This window comes from Barbus barbus (genome assembly GCF_936440315.1).
Source record: "Barbus barbus genome assembly, chromosome: 15".
NCBI lineage: Eukaryota > Metazoa > Chordata > Actinopteri > Cypriniformes > Cyprinidae > Barbus > Barbus barbus.
The window spans coordinates 7344303-7361882 of NC_136743.1; the positions used below are offsets into that span (position 1 = coordinate 7344303).

Genomic DNA, 17580 nt, shown 5'->3' on the forward strand with positions numbered 1-17580 from the left:
ACTTTCATATACTTTAGATTCATTACATGTAAAGTAAAAGGTCATTACGGAAAGGGGTGGCTGTTCACAGAGTGCTGTATCAAAGCATAGTGTGATGTTGTTACAAATGTGAAGGACATTTGTTAGTGTTATGTTCAGCAATGCTCATTTAGCAGTAATTGGTTATAGTGACCAGCGCTGGGGGGGAGGACGGCCTAGAGTGGGTTGAGAGCTAGTGGGAGAGAGCCGAGTGCAGAGAGCATACACTTCTGTTCCTGTGTGTTTCTGTTGCGTACAGCGTGGGTTATGGCCAAAACAGTAACTTCTTTCAGTTCGTTAATAAAGTTACGGAGCGACTGAGAACGCCTGCTTCATTAGTAGTGAAATGCTACAATATTAAATGCAAAGTTGACTGGAAGGAAGAAATTGGGTAGGAAAAGGTGCACAAGCAACAGGGATGACTGCAAGCTTGAGAATACTGTCAAGCAAAGCTGATTCAAACACTTGGGAGAGCACAAGGAGTGAACTGAAGCTGGAGTCAGTGCATCAAGAGTCAACACGCTCAGACATCTTCAGGAAAAGGGCTACCAAGCCACTTCTGAATCAGAGACAACATCAGAAGCATCTTACCTGGGCTGTGGAGAAAAAGAACTGGACTGTTGCAAGGTGGTCCAAAGTCCTCTTTTCAGATAAAAGTAAATTTTGCATTTCATTTGGAAATCAAGGTCTGGAGGAAGACTGGAGAGGCACAGAATCCAAGCTGCTTGAAGTCCAGTGTGAAGTTTCTGAAGTCAGTGATGATTTGGGGTGCCGTGACGTCTGCTGGTGTTGGTCAATTGTGTTTTATCAAGTCCAAAGTCAATGCAGCCGTCTACCAGGAGATTTTAGAGCACGTTATGCCTTCATCTGCTGACAAGCTTTATGGAGATGCTGATTTCATTTTCCAGCAGGACTTTAGCACCTGCCCACAGTGACAAAACCACTTCCAAGTGCTTTGCTGACCATGATATTACAGTGCTTGATTGGCCAGCCAACATGCCTGACCTGAACCCCATATGGAATCTATGGGATATTTTCAAGAGAAAGATGAGAAACAGTCGATTCAACAATACAGACGAGCTGAAGGCTCAATACTGCCTCAGCAGTGCCACAGGCTGATCGCTTCCATGCCACACCTCACTGAGGAGCCCCGACCAAGTATTGAGTGCATAAATGAACATACTTTAAAATACATAACTTGAACTTTTCTTTTTTGATTGATTTTAGGAAATATAATATTTTGAGATACTGGATTTTTGACTTTCATGAGCTTTAAGCTCTAATCATCAAAATTAAAACAAAAAAACTTTTTGAAGTGTTTTACTTTACATGTAATGAATCTAGAATATATGAAAGTTTCACTTTATGAAATATGATGACATCACAGTTATGAATTAACAACCTTGCAGTTGGAGATGTCGCTGTTCATTCTGTTTATGAATCATATTGAATGAAAACAGATGGAAGTGTGATCAACTTCAATAAACATAAAAGCAGAGAAAGTGTAATTTTTCACTTCATTTTTGCTGAAGAGGAGTTGCAAATGACTAAAAATAGGTAGTAACAAGTAAGAAAAGTTGAACAAAAATAGCAAATAATAATAAAATAATGAAAAATTACACTTATACAATATTGAATCAAAATTTATTGTAAATACATTAAGACAATCACAAAGAAACTGTAACAAAAACAGCATAAAATTAGATTCTTAACAGTAAAAATTAATTTTCAATATAATTTAATTATTAAGGAATTTTTTAAGTTATTAGACAATTTAAAAAAAAATTGTGTACCATATAATAATCTATTATTTTGTCGTCATTGTTATTTTTCTGTTAATCTCCGTGACGGTGACGAGTGTGAAGTGACGTCACGGAACCGGAGGCCGGGTGATCCTCCTCCGACGCGGCTCTTTCTGTGTAACGTTAGTCACACGGGCCGGGACACAACAACCCAGGCCAGGATTTTGGAGCGAGGCGGTGTCCCCACCCCTCCGTCCGTGTCTGTGTGCGTGTGTTCTGGCCGGTGTTCTCGTGATTCGGTAACCCGGGGAAGATGGCGGACCCGGCGGAGTGCACCATTAAAGTCATGTGCCGTTTCAGGCCATTGAATAGCTCGGAGGTGACAAGGGGGGACAAATACATCCCCAAATTTCAGGGAGAGGACAGTGTCGTGATCGGGGTGAGTGATATTTAGAGACGGAGGTATTTTGTATCGTTAATTTTTTCAGTAGGTCTCGCGCGAGCGGCTAATGCTAATGACCGCAGTCCATCAGAACCAGAATTTGTCACGACCCGTTAATCTGAACATTTGACACCGACACCAGCCTCTGCACCCGGTCCGGTGATACTCGAAACCAACGGTTTAATTCGGACAGAAATGTTAAATTCGTTCAATTCGTTTCCTGATGAGCTTCATGCTAACCGTGTTAGCCAGCCCTGCACATTCACCGGGAAACAGTTAGTTTTACACTTTCAGAACAGAAAAAAAAACTTATTTAGTTAATTTATTTAATCAGTTTATGATATGGTTGCACATTGTAGGTTTCGATTATTATTTTAAACCCACAATTATAACCTTGGGTGTGGATGTATGTTTAATGAGCAGGAAATTGTTCATATTTGTGGGCGTTTGTAAATACTGAGGGAAATAATGTATCAGAAATGTTTTCAAACGTTTCTATACCAAAAACCATCAAATATGTTCCTATCGCTAACATTTAACTGTATTAAATAATATCAAAGCTACATTTTGTCATTTATAAATGTGTGTGAAAATTTGTGATTTTGTAACAGTATGTTATTTGGTAGATTAACTCAATTTTATATTGTTACTGAACTAAAACCTAAGCAAAAAATTATTATTATTATTATTTTGGAAAATATTAATGTTTTTTTTTGTTTGTTTCTATAAATCTTTACAGAAACAATAAGTACAATTTTCTGCATTTTTATTTTCCAAACAACCCTTTTCCAACCCATTTTTTCGACTCTAGTTTGAAAATCATGCTCTTTATAACATCAGCAGTCACATGTATATCAATGTTTGTGAATGACAGATTGTTGGTTGTTTATTGGGTAAAATGAGAACAAAGCTCAGTTAAACCTCTATGTAACTTGGCGTCTATTGAATCAAAGACCTTATTTAATATATCTCTTATTTAAAAGGACCGATTAGAGATGCTGGCTTTCCTGGTGTGATCCATATGTGCAGAAACATGATTCTTAGTGTTGCATTGGCATCTACGTGTATTTGTGGGTGGGGAATTGATTAATCATTGTCACTGTGCTTTGATTATCTTTAAACCCAGTTCAAACATGACAGTATGTCATAAATGAAAAAAAAAAGTTTTTTTCATGGCTGACAAGCAACATGCCATGTGGCAAGCTGAATCATACAGGTGACCACCATCCCTTTTTATGTAAATAATGATGATTTCACAAAGCAGTTTTTCTTGCACATTCTCTTCACAAATTTACAAATCTTTTATGATGTTAAGGGTCAGATAATCCTGTCTGGTTACAGTGTGTGTACGTTCCTGAAAGACCGGCTTTGAAACGGATGTTTGTTTTTGTTCAGTTCTCACTGTCTTAACAGTCCTCTTGTGTGTGTGTATTGAAGATAATGTTATTGTAAGGCTTATCCACAGTAATTTGAAAAGAGTGTGTGTGAGCACTAGAAGGAAGGTGAGATAATGCTTTGGAAATAGAGAGAGCTCCACCCTGTGAAGCCCCTGGGACTCTGTGTGTCTAAGCGAAACGAGAAAATAGTTAGGTAAGAAAGTGCCTCGATTAGAACTCGGGGAAAATGTTCTCTTCTCACGAGAGGCTGGCCTTGCTTCTGTATCAGTATTGTGTCCAGCCAAAGCATAAGCGTAAAAGCATATTGTGGTGATGAAACTGATAATGTGTTTCACAGATATTGACTCTTTTCTACATCTTTATCAGTTCATAAAACAAAAATGACACTCTAATACAAATAATTGGTACAGGGTGATCTCTTGTGCATTATGAACAGGTTGCTGTTAAACTAAATGTGTACAGAAACATGTATTATTTGAACACGTTTAGTGGCAGTCACTAGTCTCCCCCTTCTGGCTCCTTTGTCAATATTCAAAATCTGCAGATTTTAGAGACTTGCAGCTACAGCAAAAACATGATACAGACTGTAAACCAGTGGCATGCTCATGAAAAGTTGTTAAACATTACATGGCCGCTGTCATTCCCTCTAGACTTTAGTCATCTTAAGACAGTCATTTTACTCTGATCTATCAAACGAGTCCATTATGTTGGCCATGCTTTAGCATATTGATTGACAATAATACCACTGAATTGTAGGCTTATTCCACAGAGTTTTGCATCTTGTTTAGGTTAGGCTTAATTTAGTTCATAAAGTATTCATCAAGTTTTTTTTTTCTTTGAATGGGATTAAGTGAGTCTATTATTAACTGATGATTAAATGATTAGGTAGGCTGCTTCTTGTCACATTAAATATATGGAACCCAGTCCTTAGCATGTAATAATAGAGCAACGTTTGCACACTTATGATTTGACATTGCTCTGATAAAACAAGGTAGCACTGTAGTCAAAGAGTAAACTTTATAGATCAGGTGAGAGAATTAATGTAGATTGTTGTCATAATGGCTGTTTGTCCAATAAGATGGCTGGAGGAGTGTGGTGCTTATTTGTTCCATTACTGGTCCTGACTGTTCTTTTTGTCCCTGATTTAGGGTCTTAAGTCATTTTAGGTGTATGTACCTTTGTGATGCATATTTGGTTATATTAATTAATCAGAAGTCTCTGAAACAGTCTCTGTCTTCTCTTCAGTAAAAACTAAATTGAAAAGCTCATAGTTTGAGCCCAAGGAGTTGGCAACCTTTCTTGGTCACTTTGCACTTTTACCAGAAGATGAATCTGCAGTATTTTGTTGGCAACACAGATCCTTAACCATTAAGCCTACTATCAACCCAATTGGAAAACTTAATAAAATACAATAAAATTATCATGATTCATTTAATTGTATTTTGCATTATTTGCAGAATTACACCTTAGGAAGTCATTTATTCACATGAAATTAAAAGTAATACTTGCAATAAAATGTATTATTTTGCTTATGTAACAGACTTAAGATAAATCGCTTGTATTTTCCATTTTACTGACGTACTTTGGAATTTTTAAATATAATTTTTCTTTTGGTCCATTAAATTTTTAATTCTGGCAAACCTAAATACCGCATTTTAGTAATAGTAAGTTATTTTAATATATTGAAAGTAATATTGATTATTTTTAGTAGTAGTATTCAACATTATGCAATATTAGTCTAATATATTTCTATGGTAAATTCTTTTACAGTAGAAGAGTATATATATGGTGCAGTACTAGGTTTGCTTTAAGTTGTTGTTTGTGTCTTGTTTATATTGAGAATTGTCAAAATTGTCTTCCAAAACAATGTACATAGTGCCATGTTATGACATAAAACTTGGAGCCAGTAAATGAATGGTTTTATCATTTCATAGTAATTATGAAGGTATAACCTGAGTAGTAGTACCACATTCCTTTGAGACTTCTGATACAGCAGTATATGTCATTTACATTCATGCTGCCGTTTTTAATTAATTGTACAAATTACTTGTACAAATCTTCATTTTTTCACTTCTTGTCAGCTGATAAATCAATCCAAGCTGTTTATTCTGTAACAATTCAGGCTGTTGCATGTAGCTCTTGAAAACCTAAAAGAAATTCATGTGTTCTATGATTTAATAGAACTTGTCCTGAATACGCTTAATTTTATATTTCTTTTCTTTTCTCTACAGGGTAAGCCGTATGTGTTTGACAGAGTTTTCCAGTCCAACACATCTCAGGAGCAAGTGTACACGGCCTGCGCTCAGCAGATCGTCAAAGGTAAAAGCAAAAAGGTCACTTGATAGACCTCTGAATCAAAGTAAAAGGCAGAATGTGGAGTAAGTTTTAAGCATGGTCATGTTCTCACAGATGTACTCGGTGGCTATAATGGAACTATTTTTGCCTATGGTCAGACATCCTCTGGCAAAACGCACACAATGGAGGTGAGCGAGAAATACAGTTGACATCTCTGCTGAGGTGAAAATACAAAGTCATCATTTCTGTGCAAAACACTTGTACATAATCACATGTAAATATGAATATTTTCCCCATACCTTATGTGTGGAAGATCTATTAGGTTCATGTGTGAAATATACTTCCATTTGTAGGGTTGTTTTTGAGTGTATAGCAGATTGTGCAACTTGGAATTAGTTATATTGGATTTGTGTGATTAGTTAGTCAACTGGCTTTATTCATAATAATGTCAAGTTCATTTATATGGTACATTTATACAATACAAATGACATAAAAGCAGCTTTGCTGTGAAAACATGCTTGACTGAGGATTAAGGTGTTCAGTATACAAATGTTTAGGGTCAGTAAGATTTATTTTTTTTAATTTATGTTTATTAAGCAAGGACACATTAAATTTACAAAAGTGACCGTAAACACATTATATAATGTTAAAAAATAAGAAAAATAAGTGCTATTCTTTAAATTTTCTATTCATCAAAGAATCCTGAAAAAAGCACCAAAGCAACATATTGTTGTTCTTTAGGGCATTCTCCATGACACAGATGGAATGGGAATCATTCCCAGAATAGTGCAAGACATCTTTAACTACATTTACTCTATGGATGAAAACCTGGAGTTCCACATTAAAGTAAGTCTTTGCCTTTGCACACTATTTTATTAATGGCCTTTCTTTAAGAGCTTGACATATTGCTTCATATTTGTATCTGCTCTCTTGATTGTTTTTTACTTTTTGGCAGGTGTCATATTTTGAGATTTATCTGGATAAGATTCGGGACCTGTTGGATGGTGAGTGTGACTGTTTTAAGCCTCAAGTCTGCAAGCCACTTCATCTTAAAAGCATTTCCAATGATGTTCAGATCATCTAAAACTCAATAGTACAACAATTATAATGCTGCTTTTGTGATAATATTTCTCTTTCTTTCTCTCTCTCGTTGTCTTGTGTAGTTTCAAAGACTAATTTATCTGTACATGAAGACAAAAACAGGGTTCCTTATGTCAAAGTGAGTTCATGAAACTTTCACCAATGTTACCAGTGTCTCATTAAAATCCTCACACAAAGTGGTAATTACCTCTGATCTTTAAAGAATGTAAGTTGTTTATGATAATTGTGTCTTTCTGGTTTTAGGGCTGCACTGAGCGATTTGTTTCCAGTCCGGAGGAAGTGATGGACACTATTGATGAGGGCAAATCCAACAGACATGTAGCTGTGACAAGTATGAATGCACAGAAAAATAGAGAATTATTATTTTTAATAAAGAGATAATATAAGTATTTTTACATAAACAGAGACAAAAACGGATCTTACCAGGAAACTGTAACATCTGCATCCTTCATTTGAGTTGATGCTTGTAAACAATGCTATGTGGGTTTAGTTGTAATAATGTCTTTGTGTGTCTCAGACATGAATGAACACAGCTCCAGGAGTCACAGTATCTTCCTGATCAATGTGAAGCAGGAGAACACTCAGACAGAACAGAAGCTCAGCGGGAAACTCTACCTGGTCGACTTGGCAGGCAGTGAGAAGGTGTGTGTGTCAAACTTTTGTCCTGTAGTGCAGTAAAACATGGGTTGAGTGTGTTACTCTTGTGTTCTCTCACAGGTCAGTAAAACAGGAGCTGAAGGCGCTGTGCTGGATGAAGCCAAAAACATCAACAAGTCTCTGTCATCTCTGGGCAATGTGATATCAGCCTTAGCCGACGGCTCGGTGAGTCTCACACACACACACATGAATATGCTCACAGGCTTTAGATCAGTTCTGTACACTTTGTTTTGTAGCGTTTAGGTCCTGGAGCTGTGACGCTAGTGTGTATTCAGTTGTGTTCAGAGATTCACTTTAGCTTTGTCCAATTAAGTTTTGCTGGGTTTTTTTTATCGGTATAACAAATAGTGGTGCTTGTGCATAATCAAAGGACAATACAATAAAAAATAATTAATATACAATTTAAGATAATTTAATATAATATAGTATAATAAGTGAATTTTCAGTTTCGCCCGAAACTGTTTTGGAGGGCAGAGACCATTGACCGAAATGGTGATGCTTTAGCGCTTTTCCAGTGCTGTGTTTTCACTGTAAAGTGTCTGTTGCATGCACACAATGTGGATAAGCTACATTAGATAAACATATCAGGTGTGTGGACACTAGGGCTGGGTTGAAAATACTGTGTTATCAAGATTTTTACATTAACAAACATCATAATTTAGAAGTAATAGGCTATTCTGAAACTTACAGGATGTTTTATTGTACAATGACCTCTTATATGTCAAAAGATTAAGGGAATTTTGGTTTCTCAGTTCATGACCCCTTTAAGTAATCTGGTGAAATTTCCTGTACTTTCATACCACAATGTCAGTTTTGTCCAGTATTTTGCACCCTGTAGATTTCACTGTTTGGATAAAAGAATGTTTTAAATGGTCACGAGTTTAATACTTTAAAAAATACAAGAAGGAATTAAAGTACAAGTAAAATATAAATAATAATACTGATGAGACCAAACCAGAAACATACAGTTCCTCACATGATGGGCAGCAAACTGTACCATGCTGATAGTACACAAGAGTCCTTGTGTTCTCCTCGACGGCAGGACAGTTTTGCACATGGGATTTTTGAAAAGCCTTTGGGTAAAGATTTGAACAAATGAATTTTTTTTTATTTCCCTCAGTTGTGGTCATTAAATAATAATAATAATGCATTTTATTTATAGAAGCCTTTCTTGACACTCAAGGTCACCATACATCATTAACAAGACAACCACAATATTAAGTAAAAACAATAAGACAATGAAATACAATTTAAAAAAGACAATGCAGTTGTGGGAGAGAGTCGATGTTACGAAGGTCAGGTGGGAGTGCGTTCCAGAGCTGGGGAGCAGAGCAGCTGAAAGTGATAATTGATGGTGCAAGTGATAATACGGGCAGCTGAGTTTTGGACCATTTGTAGTTTATGGAGGATTTTATGCGATAGGCCCAACAGAAGGGAATTGCAGTAGCCTAAATGAGAGGTGACTAGGCTGTGAACGAGAATGGCAGTGGAGTGAGTCGTGAGGTAAGGATGTAGACCATTGATGTTTCGAAGGTGGAAGCAGACCGGGTAACTTTATTAACGAGGGAGGTGAAAGAGAGGGTGCTGTCGTAGATGACACCCAGACTCTTAACCTGAGGGGAGGGGGGGATGAAGGAATTATCAATGGGAATAGAGAAATTATGGAGTTTAATGTTGATCTTGTGCTTATAAGAAGTGGTTCTGTTTTAGTGCTGTTTAATTTGAGGAAGTTTGAAGTGAACCAGGATTTTATGGCAAGGAGGCAATTGGTGAGGGAGGATGGTGGGAGTTTGGAGTTGGGTTTGGTTGAAAGGTAGAGCTGGGTGTCATCTGTGGAGCAAAGAAAGTGAATCTGATGTTTGCGGAAGAAGTAACCGAGGGGGAGAATGTAAATGATAAACAGCAGGGACAGAGCCCTGGGGCAAACCTGTGGTGACGGACTGGATGAGAGGTGAATGATTTTAAATGAATGAACTGAGTGTGGCCTGAGAGGTATGAATAGAACCAGTTGAGGGGTGTGTTAGTGATACCAATAGAGGAGAGTCTGTCCAGAAGGATGGTGTGTGAAATTGTGTCGAAGGCCGAACTCAAGTCAAGCAGGAGAAGAATGGATAGTAAAGCAGAGTCAGCTGCTAGGAGGAGGTCATTAGTGATTTTAAGGAGTGCTGTTTCTGTGCCATGGAGGGGACGGAAACCAGACTGGAATTGTTCATATAAATTATTGCAGGATAGATGTGTATGCAGTTGAGCAGCAACTATTTTTTTCAAGAATTTTGGAGATCAATGGAAGATTTGAAATAGGACGAAAATTATTAAGCTTACTTCATCATGGAACTTCATATTTAAATCTGTTTTATTGATATTTGATCTAATTTTATCCTGAATCTCTCTTTATTTTTTTCTCAGACATACGTTCCATACAGAGACAGTAAAATGACAAGGATCTTACAGGATTCTCTGGGTGGAAACTGCAGGACCACCATCGTCATCTGCTGTTCTCCTTCTTCATATAACGAGTCCGAGAGCAAATCCACCCTTATGTTTGGACAGAGGTGAGAAGACACATTCATGCTTTTCAGCTCTGTCACTTTGTCTGTTCTCACCATTCATAATAAAGGTGTCACTGGTCTCACTTGTTAGTTATGCATTTATGCAATAATAATTACAACTGTATATATTTATGCAAAGATTGTGTGAAGAGAAAGACACAAGTTTACAGCTGTGATTGGGTTTGTGTTTGCAGAGCCAAGACTATTAAGAACACAGTGATTTTGAATGTAGAGCTGACAGCAGAGCAATGGAAGAAGAAATATGAGAGAGAGAAGGAACGAAACAAGAGCCATCGAAACACCATCACATGGCTGGAGAACGAACTCAACCGCTGGAGAAATGGTCAGAAGCCTATATTGATTATTATGTATATTATTATAATGTTTTTACATTTGTGATAGTTTTGTTCTTAATGCATTCAAAACTTTGCAGTGTTGTTCTTTGCAGTGCTGTCTGAAACCACTTGTGAAATGCTTCTGTTTTGCATTTTTTTTTGCATCTTAAGTGATTGAAATGATTCATTGTACATTTCTTTAACTTTTTTTAAAGTCCTAAAATATTTTATTTAGGTTTAAAACGTTTGAAAGTACACGTTTGCATTTCCTCAGAGTTCTCTGTTTATGTCTCGCAGGTGAAACAGTACCTGCAGAGGAGCAATTTGATAAGGAGAAGATTAATGCTGAAGTGTTGGCGCTGGATAACACAATTAATAATGATAAATTTGCATCCACACCAAGCATGCCGCCCATGCCAGGGATGCTCGGGGCCCGACTCACCGATGTTGAGAAGGAAAAATGTGAGGTTGAACTCACCAAACTTTACAAGCAGCTTGATGACAAGGTACACACATACTCATACACTCACAATTTCTTTAATAAATATATATGAATCTACAAAATTTCCTCAAAACCCCCTTAGTTGCTACAGTCACGGTTAGAAGAATAAAAGCATGGTGATTTTTCCTAAAGAAGATGATTGACCTTGAATGAGAGCTTGATTTTTGTGTTTTGCATCTCATCTCTCTCCAGGATGAAGAGATTAATCAGCAGTCTCAGCTGGTGGAGAAGCTCAAGCAGCAGATGTTGGATCAGGAAGAGGTTAGTGAACGCTCATGTGCACATGTGAAATTGGCGTAAAAGCGTATTAAGAAGTAAACATTGCATATTCATGCTTGTGTATATTTTTGCATATGTTTTGCAGTTGCTGGCCTTGTCACGAAGAGACCATGATAACCTGCAGGCAGAGCTGACTCGTTTACAGCTGGAGAATGAGGCATCTAAAGAGGAGGTGAAGGAGGTGCTGCAGGCCTTGGAGGAGCTCGCTGTCAACTATGACCAGAAAAGTCAGGAGGTGGAGGACAAAACCAAGGAGTTTGAAGCCCTCAGCGAAGAACTTGGTCAGAAATCTGTAAGTGCCAGAAGAGCTAATTATATAACAGTCTTTTACCTACACTCGGACTTCTATGACAAGAATGACACTAAACTTGACTTTAAAACATTCTCTGTTCCAGAGTACCCTGGCGTCTATAGACTCAGAGCTGCAGAAATTGAAAGAAATGGCCAATCACCAGAAGAAGAGGGTAACTGAGATGATGTCATCACTGCTCAAAGATCTGACTGAGATTGGCATTGCTGTGGGCAACAATGACATCAAGGTGAGTGACACACTTATAGGTTTTTTTAAGGTGAAGGTGAAGTGTGTATGTTCTGCCAAACTAGAATTACAAGCCTATGAATGGCTTATAGTAGTTGTTAAACCAAGTATCTGTATCTATAAAGTGTTTATACAAATATATTAATAGTTTTAACAAACGATTATACACTTATTATTTCTTATTTTCTTATTATTTAGCCCCTTTAGTAGTGTTAATAACCATAACTAGTTGATTTGTGGATGAAACTTAAATGCTAAGTCAAAACAGAAAAAAAAAAGCCTAAACGGAACAATAAACAATTAAAACTGAGCGATACTGAGGAATCTTTCTCTCGCCGCAGCAGCATGAAGGCAGTGGTCTTATAGACGAAGAGTTCACTGTAGCCAGACTCTACATCAGTAAGATGAAATCAGAAGTCAAATCAATGGTCAAACGTTGCAAACAGTTGGAAAACACTCAGTCTGAGAGCAACAAAACGATGGATGAAACTGAGAAGGAGCTTGCAGCATGCCAGTTACGCATCTCCCAGGTACGGTTTTACACTTTTGCCTCCAAAAACTCAATTTTTTTCTTACATGGCAAACCCTGCACTATAATCTACTGAACCATAATGATATGAATAAAAAAATGATTCATATTAACAAATGAATGTTTGTTTTGCAGCTTGAGGCGAAAATTAAATCTCTGACAGAGTATCTGCAGAATGTAGAGCACAAGAAGAGACAACTGGAGGAGGATGTGGACTCTCTCAATGAGGAGCTGGTCAAAATCAATGCACAGGGTACACACAGATTCATATTCAAAAACAGATTATGCATGTGCATACGCTATTTCAAAATAATACAGTAGTTGTTTCTGCTTCCAATGTTTGGTTTGTGTTTGTGGCAACAGAGAAAGTTCATGCAATGGAGAAAGAGAGTGAGATTCAGAGTGCCAATGAGGTGAAGGTAAGAAATGTGTACACATGCAAATGGACTTATTCAATTTGAATGTGTATTATTTTTATTATTATTTTTTTTATATGAGTGTATGTTTGTGTGTTTAGGAGGCGGTTGAGAAGCAGATTCAGAGTCACAGGGAGGCCCATCAGAAACAGCTCAGCAGTCTGAGAGACGAACTGGAAACCAAAGAGAAACTCATTACAGATCTACAAGAGTATGATACACACATTTCAGTTGACATAAAGCAATTTCAGTCAGAAACTGAACTTGTAAAGTGTGTGTAAGTGTTCTGACTGATTTCCAGAAGTACAACACAGTCATAACTCATCTATAACATCAAAGTTAAACTTCAGACTTCACTGCAGTGTTAATAATAACACAACACTAGCTAATAAATTCTCTCCTCCTCTCTCTAGTCTGAATCAGAAGATCTTGTTGGAGCAGGAGCGTTTGAGGGTAGAACATGAAAAACTCAAATCCACCGACCAGGAGAAGAGCCGCAAACTACAAGAGCTCACGTAAGTAATGCACAGTCAGTTCTATTCATCTCCCTTATTGTGGCAGTCGAACTGCTAGAACCATTTATGAACCTCTTTATGAAACCCACATTTCCCTGGTTTCTGTTGTACATCTAAAGAGCTGAGCAATTTTGCATGAGGCATAAATACACACCTGCATATTAAATGTATAATAAATTACAGATGTGCATGAATTGCACGTCTCTAGAGATGAGGTTTAATGGATTTGTGTGCACATTACAGTATGATGCAGGACCGCAGAGAACAGGCCAGACAGGACCTGAAAGGCTTGGAGGAGACTGTGGTGAGTGCAATTCCTCATCTCAGCACTAGAGATGACAGCTTTGTTTTTTTCACATCATGTAGTGTGTATTTTCAAATAATGTTATTTTTCACCTATTTAAGGCCAAAGAGCTGCAGACTCTGCACAACCTCAGGAAACTGTTTGTTCAGGATCTGGCGACTCGTGTGAAAAAGGTAGGAGCTGATCTGTCGCACATCTTCCTTTAGTTTTCATATCTGTTCTGTCTGTTGTGAAAGTAATCTTTTGTCAATGTAAATCCATATGCTGAGTTTCTTTCCAAGTAGTCAACTTAGTGGTTATTTAATTGAAGGGTTTTTGTTTTTTGTCTGTGTGTAGAGTGCAGAGATGGACTCTGATGAAACTGGTGGCAGTGCTGCTCAGAAGCAGAAGATCTCTTTCCTGGAAAACAATCTAGAACAACTCACCAAGGTCCACAAACAGGTAAATCCAAACCAGAAAAGGCCTCTTAATATGATTCACACACGTTAATGTTTTTTTACTTGTTCAAAATCAAAATGTACAAACTCTTAACCTAAATATTCATTTATTTTAAATTTTTTGCTTATGTGTGTCTAACATTTTTCCTATTACTCTATATTGCCAATTTTAGTGTGTTTTATTAGCATGACAGATGTTTTTAGATTCATGTTGCCAAAGCATTTTCATGGAAATAAAACTGCAAAACAACATGCATAAATTATTAAAAGATAAACCATTACAAAATACTTTGTAAACAACAAAAATGATTGAAGTATACATTTCTCTTTTACTCACTGGTGTTTTTCTGTCGTCTTTAGCTGGTGCGTGATAATGCTGACCTGCGCTGTGAGCTTCCTAAACTGGAGAAGCGTCTGCGGGCAACTGCGGAGCGTGTGAAGGCTCTAGAGTCGGCACTCAAAGAGGCCAAAGAGAACTCAGCCCGTGACCGCAAGCGCTACCAGCAAGAGGTGGACCGCATCAAAGAGGCCGTGAGAGCCAAAAACATGGCCCGCAGAGGACACTCCGCACAGATAGGTGACTGAACGCTTGCACAAGAACAATCAATTAACACAACAGACAAAAAATAAAGTCCATAATCTTTTCTCTCATGATTTGCTTGTATTTTCTGGTTGTAGCTAAACCCATCAGGCCTGGACAGCAACCAGTAGCTTCTCCTACACACCCCATCGTGGTGCGTGGAGGTGGTGGCGTGCTCTACCAGAACAGCCAACCTATGCCTTTCGGAGGAGGTGGCGCTAAACAAGAGAAGAGGTTTGCACAGTTTTTAAGAAAGAATCTGTGGCTTTTGTTTGAAGGAAGACCATAAAGGCAGCACGCTTGGTGTCACCTTATTTGATGCTTTTCTGTCCCACGCCTAGTTTAATTACCTAGTTTTGAAAATGCAGAATAAAATAAAGTACAGTGTGAATGGCCTCATGGGCTGAGAGGGATTCTGGAGTATAAAAATCCCTTGATTTGCAAAGCAGAACTTCCAGCATTCTCACTACCTTGTCTTTTTGTTTTGTTTTTTTATAGCTGAAAATGATTTTTTCCTTCACTACCGATGCTGCAAGAATGCAAGAAGTCTTCATGGAAATCTGTCATTCCATTAACATGATCCCTCCTGCTGGCGCACATGGGAGGACGTCCGAATCGAAATATTCATGGCTGTACAGTTCCACTCCCCATCTTTTTCCTCCAAAGCAAATTATTTTATGAATATTGCACTCTCACACATGCGCCAAACATGAAATCAACAAATAAATGTAAGCAAAGTGAACAATTGACACAGAAGGCAGTGCAATCAGCTCTAATCAATCTTCAGCTGCTCTCTGCACACCTGTAACCTCTGATTAAACTACTACCTGATAACTGTGCAAAAGACCTCGCTCCTGGCTTGACTTCATATGGGTCAGTGTCTAGACTGCAGCAAGCTTGAATAAAAAAAATCCCTGAATAGAGAGTATACAACCGTGCTCGGCAGAGGATCTCCTGTATCACTACAAACTCAGATATTCCTGCACGGAAGTACTCTGAACAGATTCAGATCTTTGTGTAGTAACTAATGGTTCTAAATGGGAGGGTGGAGAGGATTGTAGACATGAGTAACCAGGCCTTACACAGCAGGCTAATGCTGGAAGCATCTCAATGTAAACTTGCAGTTGCAAAGGCTAATGGTTGTTTTTTTTTTTTTTTTTTGCCAAACAGTTGAAGGTTGTCCTGTCCTGCTTTTCACACAGTTCACATTGTCCATATCCAGATTCTTCTTTTAAGAGTCATAAATGTCTGTATTTAAGTGTATTTTTCATACTTTTTCTTCCTGTATCTTCTCTAATACATCACTTTGTCTTTGGATTTTGTATGTTTAAGTGGTCAGCTGACATCTGTAGAAGTCCTCGAGGTCACTGCTTGCTCTGTCACTGTTACTGATCAGCCAATCAGTTTAGCAGAATGATGGTGTGGGCGGGCTTGTGTCATACTTTAATAACTTGCATCTCCTTGAGGACATTGCAGACATTTGTTGCTTAGTTTTAATTCAAGATAGAATTATCCTTTTTTTTTTCTTTTGAGGACATAATTCCTCATTTGAATCATTATTGTTCAAGCTAGCTTTAAATATTTTTGTTTAGACTTTACACTCCTGATATTGTTAAAGGAATGCTTATGAATTGTGAATTACAGGACATCACAACCTTCTGTATAATTTTCAACTTTATTGCTTTCTGGGTGTTTTGTACCTTTAAGCGACATCACAAGGACCATTGAAAGTGCAGTTGTGTTATTAGCCCTAAATTCTTCAATTTTCAGTGCATGAAGGATAATTAATTGACGTTCATGGGGAATGCCACACATTTAATTAAACCTAAAATAATAGCATTTTTTTTTTTATTACTGTGTAATAGTAACTCCATGACTTGTTGACAGAGAGTTCCACCAATGGACAAAGGCGCTGGATCATTCCAACAGTACAAGGTGTTTTTGGAAGATTCTGGTGAAGGAAGAGTGAGAGGGGATGAAATTACCGATGACACTTTTTCTGGATGAACTGCATGTATGTGTGATTAAAACAATATTCTGAAACATGTGTCTTTGTTTTGTTTTGCTACCTTTGACTTATTGACTTGTCATTTTGATTGCATCATGACTTAAGCCTACAACAGTGATCACACTCTTAAATGACAATGAACATTTTTTACCATTCACTCAGATTTTTATCTGCCATTTTTATTCTTTCGCTTAAAATATGTAACAACATATATGTGAACAATTGCATTATCTCTGTCCCTGATGGTGTAAGTGAACTTTGATGTCTGTATTCACACCTGTTTTGTTTGGTTCGATTGAATCGGACTCAAGTTCCTTTCCCCCCTTGGTGCGGATCTTTTGGGCAAGTGTGAACGAACTCTGGTACGGTTGAACGGATGACCTTAAGCACACGTGTGGTTTTGTTTACAGTTTCTGGTTCACTTGCAAAAAGGGCAGTGTCAAAGCGAATCTCACCAAACAAACAAAAAAAAATCAACATTGCATTTGGTCCGGACCAAAGCAAGTAAAAAATGTCAAGAAAGTTAAAGGTAAAAAAAAAAAAAAAAGCTGGTTTTTTTTGCTCTGACTATTTTGGAGCATGATTGCATTAAATTCCAATATTTTTTTTTTAATATTTACATTTATTTTTATTGTGTGGTTTGTATTTATGTAGTTATTTTTATTTATTTTAAAGGTTTGAAAAGATGAGGTGAGTAAATTTTGACTGGTGAGTTTTGTTTATGAATGAACTGTCCCTTTAAGAAAACACCTGCAGTACCAATATGTGTCCACTGGGGGCTCCAGTAAAAAACAGCGTACAGCCATTTTGTATAAGCACTCGTGGACGGGTCTTGCTCTTGATAAGGCACAATCTGTAAGTTGAATGTTTATCTTATGCATATTGGTGTCTTAGGTTAAGATATTAGTAATCTTTTATGTTACTGTGCAGTTGATT

The 17580-nt window shown here is 37.5% G+C and overlaps 1 protein-coding gene across 2 annotated transcripts; it reads left to right on the top strand.

Annotated features, from left to right (window-relative positions):
* The first annotated feature begins 1873 nt into the window (after window positions 1-1873).
* On the top strand, window positions 1874-17100 carry LOC306881675 (kinesin-1 heavy chain-like). 2 transcript variants are annotated; one of them, XM_079435873.1, is made up of 26 exons: window positions 1874-2199; window positions 5831-5918; window positions 6009-6082; window positions 6636-6740; window positions 6850-6898; window positions 7058-7113; window positions 7239-7326; window positions 7513-7637; window positions 7713-7817; window positions 10059-10204; window positions 10396-10544; window positions 10834-11042; window positions 11231-11299; window positions 11403-11609; window positions 11713-11856; window positions 12197-12385; window positions 12520-12637; window positions 12748-12803; window positions 12902-13011; window positions 13214-13315; window positions 13559-13619; window positions 13721-13792; window positions 13956-14060; window positions 14417-14633; window positions 14735-14870; window positions 15135-17100. In XM_079435873.1, the coding sequence occupies exons 1-26, from the start codon at window positions 2074-2076 to the stop codon at window positions 15136-15138; spliced, it is 2910 nt and encodes a 969-aa protein (XP_079291999.1). In that variant the 5' UTR covers window positions 1874-2073; the 3' UTR covers window positions 15139-17100. The 2 variants fall into 2 exon arrangements, with proteins under 2 accessions (XP_079291999.1, XP_079292000.1); XM_079435874.1 differs by having other exon boundaries at window positions 12200-12385.
* Window positions 17101-17580: the final 480 nt, after the last annotated feature.

Coding starts and splice junctions, on each gene's coding strand:
- LOC306881675 (XM_079435873.1), top strand. CDS start 2,074: ATGGCGGACCCGGCGGAGTGCACCATTAAAGTCATGTGCCGTTTCAGG. Junction 6,741..6,849: donor ACCTGGAGTTCCACATTAAA/GTAAGTCTTTGC, acceptor ACTTTTTGGCAG/GTGTCATATTTTGAGATTTA. Junction 12,386..12,519: donor GCCAGTTACGCATCTCCCAG/GTACGGTTTTAC, acceptor TTTGTTTTGCAG/CTTGAGGCGAAAATTAAATC.